The following is a 17935-nucleotide window of genomic DNA, read 5'->3' as shown; positions in this document are numbered from 1 at the left end:
CTCGAGTGGAAGCAAAACAAAAGAAAACATTTCTCTGCTATTTGGGCCGTTCAGTGAGTGATGTGTCACTGGAGAAAGGTTGCAGGTGTGCACAACATCTAGAGTTTGAACTCCCAAGTGCTCCACAATTCGTAAGGTGTAAAGAGAGTACAGAGTACGCAGAAGCAGTGTTAGGAGCTTATAAAAGTCCAGTCGATGTCGAAGCAAAACAAGTGCCTCTCAGATGTGAGAGAGGAATCTGGTGTCAACGTTGTTCCTCTCCCGCATTCGTTTTGTCAAAGAAGGCCAAGCAGCAGAGATGTCTGGGTTACATATTACACCTTTTGGACAAACTTGAGGTAACGCAACACGGAATAGCAAAGGCAGAAAGACACACATCCATACGTCCTGCTGCAATAAAAGGTGGATGATTAGCTTGAATGGACAAACAATGGGGGAAGAGATGTCACAGTGGGGCTGGTAGAGAAACAGGAAGGAGAGGACAGAGGTGATTTGGACATGAGGGGGCGAAGAGCAGGAGGTCACCAGTCTTCTTCTCCTGGACCAGTCCCATTGATGTTGGACTTTGTCCTTCTGCGGCACGACCGGAACAAATCTGAGTGAATACGTTAGCTGGCCCACTAGTTTATTGGTCATCCCCTTAAACATCACTCAGGAGGAAAGAGGGAGAGGAGGGAAAGAAGGAAGGGGAGTGAGAAACAACAAGGGAACAAGCGGAGGAGCGAGAAGAACTCAAGAGGAGCGACAAAGTAAAAGCGGAAAGGTTTTTTTCCAACATCACTACGACGTATTTATCCCTTTTTTTAGCAGCGTGGTCCATCAGCTGCTGGGATGTGGACGGATACCAAAATGGAAGTGGCGGAGGCCGGCAGGAATCGCTCCAACCGGAGTCTGCGTGTGAAAGGCGGCCTGCTGTTGTGCACTGGGGACATGGAGCACTTGGATAAGTACATGCAGGGTAGGAACACTCTCACAGTACACTGCTGCATCCCAACATGTTTTCTTGCTTTTAATCTTGGAACCAAGGTTTCTTTTCATAAATGTGTTTGGAAAAGCATCGTTACTCGATGCTGAGTTCCACAACAAGTTGCCCAACACTCTGAAATGCTTACATTGCCGTTAAATAATGCAGATGTAATCATTACACAACGCCCACGATGAATCCTGTTGCACTCTTCCTCCAACATAAAACACGTGTTGTGCTGCAGATCGCCTTAAATTGGGAATAACAAAAACAAAATTGGGGGTGGGGGTGCATGCTGTCAAAAATGTGTCAAATGTTTTCTTTCTGTGTCCTCAGACAAGCCGTTTGTGCTGCAGCTGGCGGTGTGGGGCCTGAGAGGGGTGGCCAGAGTGATCCTAGCCAACAACCCGCTGAGTGGTGCTCTCATCCTGGCCGCACTGTGCTGGGCTTCCCCCTGGCAATGCCTGCTGGGAACTCTGGGTGTACTGGCCTCTACGCTAACAGCTGTCATCACAGGGCAAGACAGGTGGACTGATACAAACGCACAAACGGCATAGAAGCTCATAAAAGTGCACATGTGTATGTACATATTTAATGATATGTCCATCTTAAATTCACATAACAGAAACAAAATGTCCCGCTTGAATAATCAAACCCTCGTCAAAATTCTGTAGGTTGCTTGGAAGCCGACCCTGTAACACAAGCCACCCTGTTTGCACCACCTTACGACTAAAGTTGATCACGGGTTCTACATAAAGTTCATGAGAATAACAGCTCAATGATTGATGGGCCTGCGTTCACTCATCCCCACTGCCTCACAATTCTTATTGCAGCTAATGTCCCAATATTTACTCGATGCCGCGCACAGTATAATATGCTAATATGCAACCTGTTTTTGGGTGGGGTGGGGGGATTAATTCCGGTTGAGCTGAGGCTTCTAATGTGTGTGTGTTTTTTTTATCGGATATGCTTAATACATATGGTGTCACCCTGGGGCCTCTGCTCATTGAAACTGAACAGTTTGTTTCATGGGGACCCATGAAAATCTACGCTGGTGTATGTTTCGATCTTGAAAACAATCTTACTGTAAATCAATGAAATGTGATAATGAAAGATGATAATGTGGTAATGAAATGTGAATCTTTTTTGTTCTCTCTTTCTCTGTGTGTGTGTGTGTGTGTGTGTGTGTGTGCAGTGCTGAGGTGTCAGGAGGTCTCCATGGTTTTAACGGCATGCTGGTGTCTCTGCTGATAGGAGTGTTCAGCTCTGCAGGAGACTGGTACTGGTGGCTGCTGCTGCCTGTCTGCTTGGGGTCAGCTCTATGGTAAGATACACGGATATTCTATGTTTTTATCAAAAGTCTTTTCCTTCTATTGTTATTGTAAAGGAGAATTGGGCGTCTTGTTCCTTTTTAGTTCACACAGTAATGATCATTTTGAGTGGCCTCTTTCCTCGTCCTTCTGTTCTCTAGTAATATACTCCACACCCAAATATCTAAATATCACATCACTGGTCTCATAGCTCTGAAACAGCATTGCCACTCACATCTAGATGTGATCCTGGCAGCTCAGCCGGGAAAGCTTTACCTCAATGGTTCAGAGCGTCAGGACATGAACACCAACACCAAAAACGTGCGCAAAAAGACATATGGATTATAATTTTCTATCATGTAGTTCACCTGATTTGGTGAAACCGTTTATATAAACATAACTGAACAATAATCCTTATGTATCTCACCTCGTACTTGGTCACATAGTCCAGTAATTAATGTTGCACAACACACATTGCACTGCAATGTGTTTCAAGGCTAAGAGACACTTTTGCTGCGTCTCTTTGTTGTATGGAGCCAAACCAACCAACTAGATATTATTTCAATGAGGCATTTTTATTAGTTGAATTGACTAGCGACGTATTATTGTTGAAATTTGTGGTGAGGTGAGGATACCTTGCGTTGGTGGGTGTTTGGGAGCATCTCTGTATGTTGTATGCCACAGGATAATGTGCACAATAAATGCACCAGTTTTCTCTTCAAGTCTATTCACTTAGTAACAAATCATTTGCAGTCACAAGTTTTAAGAGGCCAGCAATGATTCTAATTTTGTCTTTCAGACAACATCTAAAGTATTTTCTCTCCAAAAGCTAAGTTTGTATCTCAATCCAAAATATTGTTCACACATAGCTTATTGTAAAAAAGGAATGGCAGGATTTGATATTATACTCTTTCACATTTGACAAACTAAATATCTTAGGGGTTGAACTGTTTGTCAGAAGTGATGTAATACTTTATAGGAAAAACAATGAACCAAGAAACTAATTGAAATACTTTTTAGAGTATTCATTAGTTGTAGTTCTATTTCTATTAAAATAAATGTATCATATTTAATAAAATAATAAATTAAATTGTATGGGGGTTTTGCAGATTTTCCTGTGAGTCTCTGTAAGAACCATTAGAAAATCAATCAAAGGGAACCAAAGATACTTTTGCTGATGTCAATCAATCTGCAAATGTTTTGACTTTTTCCACACGTTTGCAGACTGAATGCTAATAATGAAATACGCCTATGGCCCTCCTCTCACCACACCATCCAGGTGAGCCTCCACAACGTACAGTATGAGAGTAATGGATGCAACAGTGAAGCCATTTTGGAAAGGCTCTGCATTTAGTGTGAATGTGAACAACACAAGTCTGCAAAAAGCTTGAAAACCAGGTACATTTCATTAAATATTGATCATCACTCGCACTACTCTCTCAACCCCCCCGTCCCCGTCCACAGTGTCTTTCTGTTCAGTGGTCTCTCTCCGGTGTTGGACCGCTGGGACTTGCCTGTCGCAGTATTTCCCTTCAACATCCTCATTGTCCTCTACCTCCTTTGTACCGGCCCAGACAACCCTTACTTCCCACACCACCTGACTTTGCCTCCGGGGCTGCCGGAGCACAATGGCACCGAGCTCATCGCAGTAGAGGTGAGGCGATCCAATTTCTATTTTAATTCAATGTTTGTGCATAGGTTTGCAGACTCTCAAATCGTGATTGTCTCTCAGATCTTGGTCAAACTTTTGTTGTCAACACAAGGATTATCTTCCTCCTTTTTTTAGAACCCACGCAAGTCCAGAAAACATACCGAAAAGACTTTAGTCTACTGAGTTTTAGATGTTTGTATACAATAAACATTTCCAGAAAAAAGACCTTGCTCCTTATGATTCCAAATTGTTTTTAAATAACATCCATAAAAAATAATATATATATATATATATATAAGAACTGAAACAAACGTGAGAGAATGAGAATCGACACACTCATTCAGGTCGTCACAGGTAGTTAAATCAGGAGAAACGTCATTTACAGTGAACAATATTTACGGTGAACCCAACCAAATAGCACCTGCACCTAAGTTTGGGATTTTGTCATTTGATGGATTTAAGACCAGAAAACAGTTTTTAACTGAATTATTTGCTTGATAATAGTTTTTAAGACTTTCTATTAGTTATTTTTTGTTTGTGTGACACATTTCCCTGCTCAGATCAGAAGGAAAGATTACAAATTAGCATTTTGTCTTGATCAGCACATCACCATGAGGGATTAATCTGCAGGTATATTTGACCAGCGACAGCCCATCAAGTCACATGTTCATAAAAACAGATGCAGATCATTAGTCGTCTCAAAGGGAACTACCGGAAGTGACCAGATCGTTTTAAAGAGACAAACAACAGGCTGAACTGAGGCCAGTTATCCTCCGTGTGTCTGCCAGAGCGAACAAGTAACGGATCGGACCAAAATATGCATAACATCGGCCAGCTATGACTCACCAGTTACTAAGCAACAGTTACTGATGGAGCTCCTTTTCAGAAATTATCAGCCCAAACTGTTTTAATGAACAATAATTGATGATTGAAACTCATCGTGGAGATACTGCAGCTGCATTCAAGACAAAGTGTCTGAGGTTGTGAACAATGCACACGGCATAGTGGTCGTACGAGGCTGCTGAAAGTCACCTTGATTAAAATGCAAGCTGTAGAAAATAGATGGCTTTGATTCGCCAAATTAAAACGCGTTGCTGTCACCTTGAGCTGCTTCTCACGAGACTTTGGCAAAAGGAATGCAGACTCTCACAAGCTGCCACAGTCAGCCTCTTTGATGTCTGAGAGCCAGCTGGCATCGCAATGCTTCAGGAGCACATTCATTTTAATCTCTGTGCTGTTTGGAAACAGACGGAACAGATTATGTGATCCAAATCAGAATAGCTCCATCTTCTTCCAAATGTAATGAGTGTACATAAAGAGTACTCGTTAGCGTTTGTGTATACGTATTGACAACTTGCAGTTTGACAGTATGTGCTGATCACACGGACAACATGGCCTCACACACAGAGACAACAAGCTACGCGTATTACTATAAACCTTTATGACACACTCGATATATACCGAATATCTTCATTGCTCATATTTTAGCAGCACAAACCACCATATTGTATTATGTCCAATACACAGCACTGAAGATGGAGACGATAGACCCATAGCATTGACTGTTTTAGAAGCACGGTATGAGGATGATGTTTAAGTGGATACAACTGACTGCAGTTCTCTAAACTAGATTAACTACGATGTTGGGTGTCCTGAATCATGATTTACCCACACTTATATTAACAAGCACCGCGCCCCGTGGCACAGTATGTCCCTCGCACTAGATAATGACTTTCCACAAGTTTCAGCTCCTCTGCCTCAGATTATTTCCCTCCTATAAATGAGTTTCTCCCTCTTTTTCTCTTCCCCTCCATCGGTCTGTCTCTCTCTTTATAAACGCCGTCCTTTTTCACTTCATAACGTCTCTTTGGTTTGTTGATCTGAAAGCTCTAAATCCTTCCTTTTATCCCTTTGCTTCTCTTCTCCCCAGTCTCTCTGTGTGTCTAGGCGCTCTGCCATGCAATTATCCTTCCTCCGTCTCCCACTTTGTGCATCTTTCTTCAACATTTCTTGAATCTTTCATCCTCCTTTGCTCTCCTCCTACATAATTAAATGTACAATAAAAGGCTAGTAACCACATTTTCAAGGACAACACAATACAATGGTTGTTACAGTCCCTAATGTTAAATAATCTCCTCTTCCTCCTCCGCTGCTGTTTTTCCTCTTTCAGCCCATTTTTATTTTCTATTGCTCTCCTCCTTTCTTTTCCTCTACCCATGTCCTTTTCCTCTTCCCTTCTGTCCTCCTCCTTTCGTCTTTCCTCTGGTACTCTCCAGAGATGGGGATGACGTAGGTCCTATTTATATTTAATGTCTTCAGCTTTCTCTCTTCTGTGAAGGGCGCTCTGGCTGCACTGCCAAAGCAGCATATTTAATCTTTTAGTTTATGAGAGTTTATGTGGCTGGGATATAATTAAACACCATTTATGACTTGTAAATATATGCGACAGGCAGGTGCACCCATCCCGTCGCCATGGAAACTCTTTTCTCCTGACTGAATGTTAGGAATGCTGCGTGTGTGTGTGTGTGTGTGTGTGTGTGTGTGTGTGTGTGTGTGTGTGTTTTAAAGGGGGCATATAATGCTCATTTCAAGGTTCATACTTTTGTTTTGGGTTTCTTCTCGAACATGTTTACATGCTTTAATGTCCAAGGAAACACATTGTTCCTATACTGTCTGAATATGCCTGTCTGAAACAAACAAATCCCAGCCTGCTGTGATTGGCTTCTGAGAAAAATATGGTGCACCTTTGTTTTCAAACCGTGGATGTAGATACTCAGATGGGGTGTATATTCTGCATGTGGCATAGGAAGGGAAGCCAAATATGAATGAATGAGTTGTCTTATTTCACAGTTTGTACGCCGGTCAGTCCAGATACCCAAACGTATGTGCACAAGCACTGAAAAAGTGAGTTTTTTAAGAAAAGAGGCTGGTTTCGACTGGAAAGGGAGCCATTGAGTACAACCCACAAATGTTGTCATTGCATTTTTGTGAGTGTGCTTCTGCTCTTTATTATACATTTGTTTTATTACTTTATTATGTTTATACTTGTTTATAACACCTGTGTATAATCATTTACAATATGCTACATCGTGTAATGCTCCTTTTAACTTCTCTCTGTTGCCCAGGTAACGCGAGGCATCCTTCTAGGTGTGGGTCAGATCTTGGCCTGCGGAGCTTTGGGGCCCTCGATCCTCATCCTGGGTGCTGTTCTGCTTTACTCTCCCCTGCTGGCCGCCCATGCTCTGCTGGGATCAGCAGTGGGAACGTTGGCTGGTGAGTCTCCATCTGAGAGTTCACTGAGTGGGAGTGTTAGCTCAGTAGGAATGTTATAATATTCTTTTGAAGACATACTGTACTGCACTGACCTCAGACGATGGTTGTTGTTTTTTTAGGTTGAACTAATCTGGGTTGAAGTTCCACAATGTTCAGTGTGCATGGGCCCCACACATATTGAGTGTTCATGGGCCCCACACATATTCAGTGTTCATGGGCCCCACACATATTGAGTGTTCATGGGCCCCACACATATTCAGTGTCCATGGGCCCCACACATATTCAGTGTCCATGGGCCCCACACATATTCAGTGTTCATGGGCCCCACACATATTCAGTGTCCATGGGCCCCACACATATTCAGTGTTCATGGGCCCCACACATATTCAGTGTCCATGGGCCCCACACATATTCAGTGTTCATGGGCCCTACACAAGGTAGAGAGAGAGAGATGCAACAGACACAAACCTGGGATGTTGCGGTTTCTGGTCGGCATCTAAACCCATAAACAATAGGGGCGCCCCCGTTCTGTCTTTAATCTATCTCTTGTGAGTTTCCCAACTCAAAAATTCATCCATAATCTGCTGCCTCTTCTCTTGTGCAGGGTCGCACCACTGAGACCAGACTATCACTGGCTGACACATAGACACGAACAACCACTCACGCAGGTTTTATTATTTGTACCAATAATTGTGATTCCCTTACGACCATAACAATAAGCACTAAAACACTAAATATAGTAATAATACCATACTTGCTTTATTGGGTTATTATGTTCTGCTGTCAAAGCCATCCCAATGATGCTAGTAGAATAATCAGTATAAACCTAGCAGTATAAACCTTTTATTAAACCATCATTCAGGACCTCAGATAGAACGCAGGCTTAGCTCCGGGCATCACAGCTGTATGTTTTAACAGAGTTAAAGTCTGGTGAGGTTTATTTAACCCATCTGGCAGTAATAAACAATATAATGTACTGCTTGACAATAAGGTGGCCATTGCCAATGATTTTGGCAATCTGCTTTTAGCCTTTAATTGCCATCGCAATTATATATTATATATAAGGAAGCAGACAACCACAGCGGTTGGTTTCGGCAACCGATCCCTTTAAAAGTCAGTGTTGAGCCCTGTAATGGCAGCAGCTCATATAAATAAATATGAACCTGTAAGAGGCAGTGGCAGCCTGTGGGCTTCTTCAGAAGACAGAGAGCAAATAGCCGAGCACTAATAACCACTATTATGAACAAACACACACACACACCTGTGGCTGTGTGTGGCGTGCGCCTCACTGGGACTCTATTCAGGGAGAGAGAATGAGAAAGGCTACGAGTTCAAAAGACTTCAGCCCCCTGCTTCCGTCTGCAGCTAAAAGAACAATACAGTGTCCGAACATACTTTGATGTTTATTTGTGTGTGTGTGTTTGTTTGTGTGTGTGTGTGTGTCTATGTGTGTGTGTGTGTGTGTGTGTGTGTGTGTGTGTGTGTGTGTGTGTGTGTGCGTGTGTGTCTATGTGTGTGTGTGTGTGTGTGTGTGTGTGTGTGTTTGTGTGTGTGTGTGTGTGTGTGTGTGTGTGTGTGTGTGTGTGTGTTTGTGTGTGTGTGTGTGTGTGTGTGTGTGTGTGTGTGTGTGTGTGTGTGTGTGTGTGTAGGTGTGTGTGTGTGTAGGTGTGTGTGTTTGTAGCTATGAGTCATGCTGAAAGAAGCAGAGGAGTGGGAGTGAGCTCATACATACACCACACAAACCGATGGCGTGGACACATGCTGACAGTAGCACACACACACACACACACACTGCTTCAATAGAAATGTCAAGAAATGAGATGTGACTAATGTGATTTTGAAGGCAACACTGGTGATGGGAACAACAACAACAATAACAATGGGAAACAATGGTTTGTAATGCTTGTGGGCATTCTCTCTTCCTTCCCCTTTCATTGTCTATTGTTCTTTCTTTCTTATTATATCTCCGAGCCATTTTTACCCAAATTAAGAAATTTGTATATTTCATTGATCTTCAAAAGTCTTTTTTTCCTTTTGGAGGCCAGACACTCTTCTCTCTTTTTAAACTAATTTCTATAAACAAGGACACATTACTTTAAGTCTGACTCCTCTGTTCTGGTTGCCCAGGAGTTGAAATATTGATTTAGTTACCGTTACTTTGAATGTCTGAACGATGAGGCTTACAATATTCTAAACATTTGATAATGGCAACAAAGCTCATAAAAGGACCGATCATGAATTTAACCTTGTATCCTTAAGTATTGTTGTTGTAGCCAACGCCTGATAGACAGCGTATTCCTCTGTACCTTCGCATTACATAGTTGTCCAAAAACTACAAAATAACACATGAAACTACTAGGTGATCTTGTTCCCCAAATAAACAACATATAGCTACAGTACCCAGCTGTTTTATGTTATGTAGCCTTGTTTTTATGAAACCATACATGTGTGACATCTTCAGTATGAGTACATGTGTCTCTCTGGGGCCTTTCTGCTGTCCTTGCCTTGACATAATATGTTAAAGGTCAAATCTAGCACCTTCTTTGTGGATGTCCAATCGGTGCTGATTGTAATTGTAGTCCACTAAAGAAAGAAATTCCCCAGTGTATGCTATATCAAACTAGAGAGCTGATCCTCCCACTGCGGAGCCATGCCGGCTGTTCATGTACCAGGATGCATTACAATAAGCGGCAAGTTCACTACGTTACACAAGCGCTCTTATCTTTTTTTTAGTCTCATAAATGAACAAAATAAATTCAATCAAGGAAATAGACACCTAAATGTAAAAATACAACCAAATACACCGAACTACACCGAAGCTTAATTTCATTAATTAATTCAAAATATGGTCAGGAACTAAATAAAAAACGGTCTTGGTTTGTCTACTTATGAAAACATCATAGTGTTTAGTACTGAGTTAACCCGTGTGCATGTGTGTAGAGTTTGGTTCTAGAGGAACAGAAGACGTGTAGACAGACAGCAGATGTTTAGAGATGGGAGGATTGCTGACGACAGGCAGGGGAAATCCCTGTGACTCTCTATGAGTAATCAGTCTCGTCACCTCTTAATACTGCCTACTATATCTGTGAGAATGACAGCAATTCAGTAGCATGGGTCACACTGAGAGAGGGAAGATACACTAAAATGGCCTGGGAAAGGCAGACTGTGAGGCCATGTTTAGAGCTGCCACTCAAAGCACCGGGGTGTAAACTATTCCCATTAGGGGTTTCCAGCGCAGGAGATCAGGGGCTTTGTGTAGACCAGAGCCTCGACCTCCGGCTGCCTTCATGTTATTGGAGAATAATTGTAGAAATGCTTTTTCGAGTGGGATCAAATACAGGAGGGAAGAAAAAGTAAGGCTGTTGGAAAAGTCAACCTGGGTTCATTGTAAGTAGCTGTGTATGTATCGTGTGCCAGAAGATGAAAGGCACGTTTCAAGTTACAATCTCACATCTGCATCCCTGGTGTGACATCCTGTAGCTGCAGCATCAGCCGGGATGAAGCAAGGGCTCAGTCTGCCCCCGCTCGTAGGAAGACAATATATTTTTGTAGAAGGATGTATATTTATTACCAGTACTATATGGCAATGTTGTAATACAACATGATACTGAAGCACACATATAGTTGATGTAGTGCATGCAAACAAGAAAGAAAAAAAGAAAAATGTTTTTATTTGTTTAATAATTTTGTTTATGACAAAATGCCTGCAAAATGAAAAAAACATTTCTATTAGCCTCAGCTGTACGTTGTGTTAAATAATTAGCAAATACTTTTACTCTTCATCTAGTGCCATCATCCGGTCTCAATTTCGATAACTATAATTTGTATTTCTAGGTCAACAAAGTACAGTACTAATTATCAAATGTTAGCATGATAACACACTGAATTTAGATGGTGACCATGGTAACCATTACCCAGTAAACATCACCAGGTTTGCATTGCAAGCATGTTAGCATGCTTATACTAGCATTTAGCTGAGAGCACCACTGTGCCCTAACATATCCTCATAGAGCCACTAGCATCTATACAGAAAGCTAGATAAGGTTTTATATAAGATAACTTACATTATAGAACACACACATTCTTAGCACACATGAGTAAAAGCCTTATAAGCATGCACAGAGGAAGAGCATTATAGAAATAGGCCCTCGAACATCTGATATTTGGATGAAGTGAACAAGAAAGCAATGCATTTAGCTGTATCCACAGTTTCCCCCTCGTAGGCATCAGATGACATAATGAGAGATTCAGCTGCAGAATGAAGAGCAGAGGCCCAAATGCAAAGTCAGCCATTGCACACCAACACTGGAGAACAATGCATTATGTGCAGTTCATTTCAGTTGTTCATTCCAACCAATCGCACTGTCCTCCAGTTAGACTGCAGCTAGTCGCTGTGGTTTGATGCGGCCAGCAGCTGGAAAAGAGGAGAGGAGATATTAGGTTTGATATGATAAGAGCTCTCTGACTCATTCTATTAGCATAGACAATATTACACTGGGAGTGATTCACTCTCTCTCTCTCTCACTCACACACACACACACACACACACAAATTAGGAAAACAGTAAAACATTTTAGTATTCTCTGGGGCCTCCCTCCCACACTGCCATTAGTCTTTAATGACACCCCGATGTGGGCAGGGAACGAGAGGGGGGAGCGAGGGTGTGACAAAGGAAGCACAGAAGGGACTGAGGGAAGAACTGGAATTGAGAAACAAAGGGTAAATGGTGACAGGAAGATGGAGCGTGGAATAAAGAAGAGAGGAGGCGAGTGCAGAGGGAGCTGGAGGGTTTTAAAGGCAGGCTGCAGGAGAGCGAAGCCGTGAAAGAGGCCAAACAAATAAACAGTGGGAAGAGGAAGAAGGTGTCAGAGAGACACAGTGAGGAGGCAGTACTGGGTGTGGTCAGTGTGATACAGGACCCGACTGCTAAACTGCACACCACAATGCCTGCTAATAAGGGAAAGAATCGCGGCACGGTGATAATGTTGCATTCATACCGTTTTCATTCTCTTAATTTATCTGTTGTTTAGCATTGATGGCTCAACATTTGGCTTCTATATAGTGTATATGTTTTGGGTTTAAGAGAACTTCTACTCACCAAAATGCAACCAGGCTATAAAGGATAATTCCTTCCCACTCGCCCAGGAGCATATTCAGCTGAGTGTGTAAATAATACATAGCCGCTACAGCAAATAGTGGGTTACTGGTGTTCACTCTTCTGTAATATTCAGTCAGTTCAGTAATATTTCATGATGTTGCTCTAAGGTGAAAATACATTTCTGCTGTAGGAGTTATGTTCCCACAAACATATGCATACTCAATACATCAGTGAAACTGTCAGCAAGCAGTTTTAAAGCTCATTTCTTTGCAGTGGCTCTGGGTGGGGCCGCAGCACTGATGCTCTCTGCTTACACACACACACGCCATGTTTTTACCTCTAGCTTGGTTTGCGGCAAAAAAAAAATATTATTACTGATTTCAACTACAGGGGTTACAGTTAATTAGGTTAAGCTACACCTGTACACTTGTAAGCAATGCAATACATACACTCCTGCAGTACATTCCATCTTTGTGAATAATAAAGTGGCAGAAATGACCTGTTGCACCAACTCCTCTGTGAGGCTGTCAGTGTTGTATAGGAAGCTATTATAAAGGTGTTTCTAATGTTTTGTTTTTCCACTCCGGTTTTGTAATGCGCAAATTGGAAACGTGGATAGGTTGTCTTGTGTGTGTGTGTGTGTGTTATTGTGTGACGTTGGCGTTTAAAACGGTTAGTTCAGATTCACCAAAGTCACACAATAACATAAACAGATTTCTTTTTAACAGCTGGCGAAAAGTAGGGTGTCAGTACACCGTGACATCACGGTCGGATGTGGTTAGAGGTGCAACACGGCACACTTCTGACCCCACCCGTCAGTGACGCTGGCCTGGTCTCTCTGATGACATCGTTATTGTCCCTCGCGTTTTGAAAGACACGGTGCAGCTGGTGCTTTAGGCCAGCGGCGAAAAGTCAACGCTTCTGGCCTCGCTCTGATGTATTTGGGTCAGCGTGCCCCCCGTGCAGTCTGCATAAGGCTTCAGCTTCACGGTGGAGTATTTGCTGCGCATGGACGTGAGACATCGATGCTCCACCGCGGAGAAACTGGATGATGGAATCGAGGCTGAAAAATGCAATACCAAAATAAAACATTGATACTCAAGTTGTTTGATGTAAGAACACAACACACTTTATAAAAAGTGAAAGTAATTGTTATTTAGGTTCTTATTCCTGTGTGTTGATCTTCTCCACCAAAGCTTCCTCTTTTCCTCATGTCTCCTTTTCTCATTACAGTAGAAGACAAAAACAAAAATCTGGAACCGTGTCATTTTGTGTGGCGTACTAGAGAACCACAGGGCCTTTGTCAGCACTTCCTGTACCCAGCCCTACTCACCATGGTCACATGACTACTGGCTGAACAGTCTTTGGAAAAAAACAATAGACAAAATAGATTCATTTCATCTCAGCTCCTCCTTAGTAGCGCATCATATCCTGTAAACACTGGTACACAAGTTCTGTTTTAGAAATGATGTAATAGAGAGGGGAAAAAGGTTACAGTGCATGCAAATTACAATTTAATCTCAAGGCAACCATACAACAGTGTGTGTCTAGCACCTCCACATGGAGCATTCTAGTACAGCCACATCTTTGTGTGCGTGTGTGTGTGTGTGTGTGTGTGTGTGTGTGTGTGTGTGTGTGTGTGTGTGTGTGTGTGTGTGTTTGTACTGCAAGGTAACGATTTCAGGGGTTTTTTCAGTCCAAAGACTTTAACAGATTATTGAAAGTATTCCCAAGTTATGGCAACGGTTATTTATATGATCTGTGTTTGTCTTCACGATCGTTTGTTCTCGTAAATGGTGCATCACCGCAACCAGACTTTCAACAGCAGTGACTCATTCTTTTTTTGTAATTAGATTTGTAAAGGTTAACTCTCACTCTGTCTTTGTCTGTGTCTGTGTGTGTGTCTGTGTGTGTGTGTGCGCGTGTGTGTGTGTGTGTGTGTGTGTGTGTGACAGGTTTATCCATGGCGGTGCGTCATGAATCTCTGTACTCCGGCCTGTCGGGGCTTAATGGAGCACTGGGCTGCATGGCTGTTGGAGGACTCTTCTTCACCTTCAGCTGGAGGACCCATCTCTTTGCTATCGCCAGCGGTGACACACAAGCACACATAACAGTCGCTGGCTATTGTGCATGATGACGATGTTGATGATCTTGCATACGACGATAAAGAATAGAAGTACAAGGGGTGTAAACCACTGCGCTGTTATTAAACATAATATATAATGTGTCCATTGTATTGGGATCAGGACTGGAAAACATGTAATTGGTGCGTCCCTTGTCACCACATAACTAACATAACCAATAACTCTTCCATATTGTTTATCCCTCTTAATTATTCTTCTGTTTTTGTCCAACTTGTGCACAACATAAAACCTGCATTTCACTCTTTACATTTCACTCTTTACACACAATGTAGTTATCACACATTTGCAAAACAGCAATCTTTTATACTTTAAGCTATACTGTGTAGTACACGCAATAGCTTTCTCAACAGTTTTCGGCAAAAAAAAGAACCATATGAACATTTTCTTTTAAATGCAGGTATTTTCTTTAGATGAGTTAACCTTACTTACTATAAATATTACTTACAGGAATATTAAAACGAACAGTGCAGCGTAAAGCCAAATCTTGTTGCTTGTCAACAGCGACATAAACCAACACGCTGCTTCAATATGTTTTGTCAATGGTGCTGAAACTAATGCAGTGTTTCATAATGCAGGGTTTCATATTGTCTCTGTCCGTGGTGCTGAAACACTCACATGCAATGCAGTGCATATCACAGACAATATTAGGACAGGATTGCTCAAACAAAAAGCACAGCATTTTAAAAGCCTACAAACTCAACCTTTTAGCCTTTTCAAAAAGACATTTTGAACTTAAACCGCATAAAAATATTTCGTTTAAATACCCGTGGCTCTTTTAGGTTAAATGGCTTTTTCACATTTGTCACACATAAGAATGAGACTCAATGCAGCAGCATTGCTATGGCTGTTGTCTGTGGACCTAAAGAAACTCATAACAAAACATTCAGCTCCTTACTTTCACAATAAAGGACAAATATGCATGAAAACTAATATTTCATTCACGTCCTTTGAAAGTTTCTCTGTGCAAAATGGTTGTAATTGGTTTATAGTTTCAGTCATTTTGCCAGTTCAAAGCTTGATTTAATAGATACATTTTTTAGACTGGGCAGTCCTGTCTCATCAGATATATTTATCTTAATTCCTTCTCCTCTGCACGCAGCCTTCCTCTCTGCATATGCTGACATCGCTCTGAGCAATCTGCTGGGAACTGTAAGTACACACACCTCAAGCCATGAAGCAGCAACACCGAGGAGCCTCCAACATTTCTATCCGTTTTAAGCCTACGATGATTCAATATTAGCTCCAGATTTAACAATCGCATGTATGCAGAACAATATCAAGCTCCCAGCTAGTGAGAACTAGTTATGCTAAAAGGTGATGGAAATTACAGAAAAGCATCAATGCACTTTCCTCTCTGAAAGTGTTTAGTGTTCACGTGGGACCTTTGAGAGGATTTTCAACCAGTGTTTCAACTTTCTTGGCTTGAATGTTTAATTCAGATTAAACCACAGTTTCACATAAATGTCACTCTACACTCTAACATTTGCATGTCTATTACTATAGTTAGGAGGTTAATGCTGAAACTCTTAAACTCTTCAATTCCTTTTGCGTGTGTAGAGCCTATTCTCATCCAATCTGTTCTACTTCACTCTCTCTCATTCATTAAAATCTCTTTCTCTGCCTTTCTTTCTCTAGGTTGGTCTCCCAGCATGCAGTTGGGCAGCCACTCTGACTATCACACTGATGTTGCTGATGACCGGCAGCTTAGCATCATACCGCATCCCTACTGGTCAAGTCATGGCCCCTGAATACAACCTATGCTCCCGCAGCGAATGGGAAGCCGGGAACGCTGCAGACCGGGAGAGCACTGATGTGTAACGCGTAGCACCGTACTGTATCAGTACTTTGAACTTCTCAGGATGAGCAGGACCTAACATGGAAAACATTTTTATTGGATACATTTTATGAATTGATTCTTTATAAATAATAAACTCCCATTGACATGTAATGTTAACCTGTTGTGTTATAAGTGGTACAGGAAGAAGTGGTCCTATATAAGAAGATTGGTTATTGCAATTACTGAGTTCAGTGAAGGTCTCATGACCTGTGTAGCTGTGAAACCTGCCAATCATCCTAGATACCAATGGGAGTGGGTGGGATATAAGTGAGCACTACATCACAACAAGTATGAAGAAATATATATATATTTCATGGAAAGATCAGAAAGACCTGGATTCGATCTCTGTAGAGAAAAATAATAAGATATTAAGACGCGGTGTGGCACCGATCATTCAGGAAACCTATTTAAGGACTTATATTGTGTATATTTTGGAACAAACTTGATGGTACCACGGTTGAAGACGTATGGTTCGAATGCCAGGTGCACAGAGGCAACGCTGGCTTCATGGGTGGCTCCCACAGCACCCGCCCCCAGTCTGATTAATTGTGGAGGACAGATACTAGAAGTGTGTGTGTGTGTGTGTCAATATTGTTGTCAGGACTACCTACTAAAATGCAGTGATTCTTGATCTAATTCTGATATATTCCTCCTCCACAAAATAAGGATTGTAAAACCCAAACCTCAAATCCTTTTTGGTGCAGTAATTCTGTTTTGCTGGTCCTCCACTCAGCCAAGAGTGCTTAAGTTTAAAAGTATATCTATAGGCTCACAAGGATGTACAATAATCTTGAGGTATAGGAACACATCAAAACTTGGAAGCATACACACGGGACAACAAATCCAACAAGGTAGATTCTACAGCTCAGATGTGCTGCTCAGTCACCAGGACCCACTGACAACAGGTGTGTGGAAAAGGGCCGGTCATAAACTGCAGGTCTGATGAGGAGAGTGGGAACAGGTGTGCAGGAGAGAGGGGACGTCATGGGACCAGGACTGGCAAGAGAGTCTGAGGACATCCAGTGGCTGGTCCGAGGATGGCAGGTCTGGGGAGTGAGCAGGAGCTGGAGACCGGGACAGAGAGCCAGGACCGACAAAACCTCCTCTAACGTCTAGATAGTTGAAGTGGTTTGTCATATTACACCAGAAACTGGAGGATTTTAGGGTTAGGACACAACGTTAAGCTCTCTGTGTTGCCAACTCTGCATAAGTAATTCTAACACAACCAAATTGAAACTTTTATAATTTTCATAAAGGAAGTATTGTTCCGGTTACTTTAAAACTAAATCTTTTGTTGTCTCTGTCTGATTCGGGCTGGATCTCTTTCTCACTTTCGGACTGTGGAGATCCAGTTTAGTTCTGTCTGTGCCTTATGAATGACGGTTTTAACAATAATTTTCAGTAATTTACTGATTAGATATTACGACCACCCAGATAAAGAAAGTGTCTATACAATAGAGCGAGGAGTCTCTTGGAGGCAGTAGTAAGACATTCCCCGCAGCTCCCCAACCTCCTGCACCCCAACACCTGCTGCCATCAGCCCCGGCTCCTGTGCCTCAGTCTCTGGCCACAGCAGCCTGGTGTCAAGGAAACAAGTGACCCGGACCGGGAGGGGGTCTGTAAATACAGGGTCCTAAAGCAGAAGAGCCACAGACCAT

At 42.2% G+C, this 17935-nt stretch overlaps 1 protein-coding gene across 1 annotated transcript; it reads left to right on the top strand.

The window, feature by feature from the left end:
* The first annotated feature begins 897 nt into the window (after positions 1 to 897).
* On the top strand, positions 898 to 16261 carry si:dkey-183c6.7 (urea transporter 1). Its single transcript, XM_034557350.1, has 8 exons — positions 898 to 958; positions 1301 to 1490; positions 2160 to 2288; positions 3739 to 3928; positions 7051 to 7198; positions 14252 to 14386; positions 15540 to 15589; positions 16076 to 16261. Exons 1-8 carry the CDS (start codon positions 931 to 933, stop codon positions 16256 to 16258), a joined length of 1053 nt encoding a protein of 350 aa, XP_034413241.1. The 5' UTR covers positions 898 to 930; the 3' UTR covers positions 16259 to 16261.
* The last annotated feature ends 1674 nt before the right edge of the window (positions 16262 to 17935 follow it).

Source organism: Cyclopterus lumpus, chromosome 18, assembly GCF_009769545.1.
Source record: "Cyclopterus lumpus isolate fCycLum1 chromosome 18, fCycLum1.pri, whole genome shotgun sequence".
Classification (NCBI taxonomy): domain Eukaryota; kingdom Metazoa; phylum Chordata; class Actinopteri; order Perciformes; family Cyclopteridae; genus Cyclopterus; species Cyclopterus lumpus.
The sequence above is the reverse complement of the archived record's forward strand: the minus strand, read 5'-3'. Positions and strand labels throughout refer to the sequence as shown.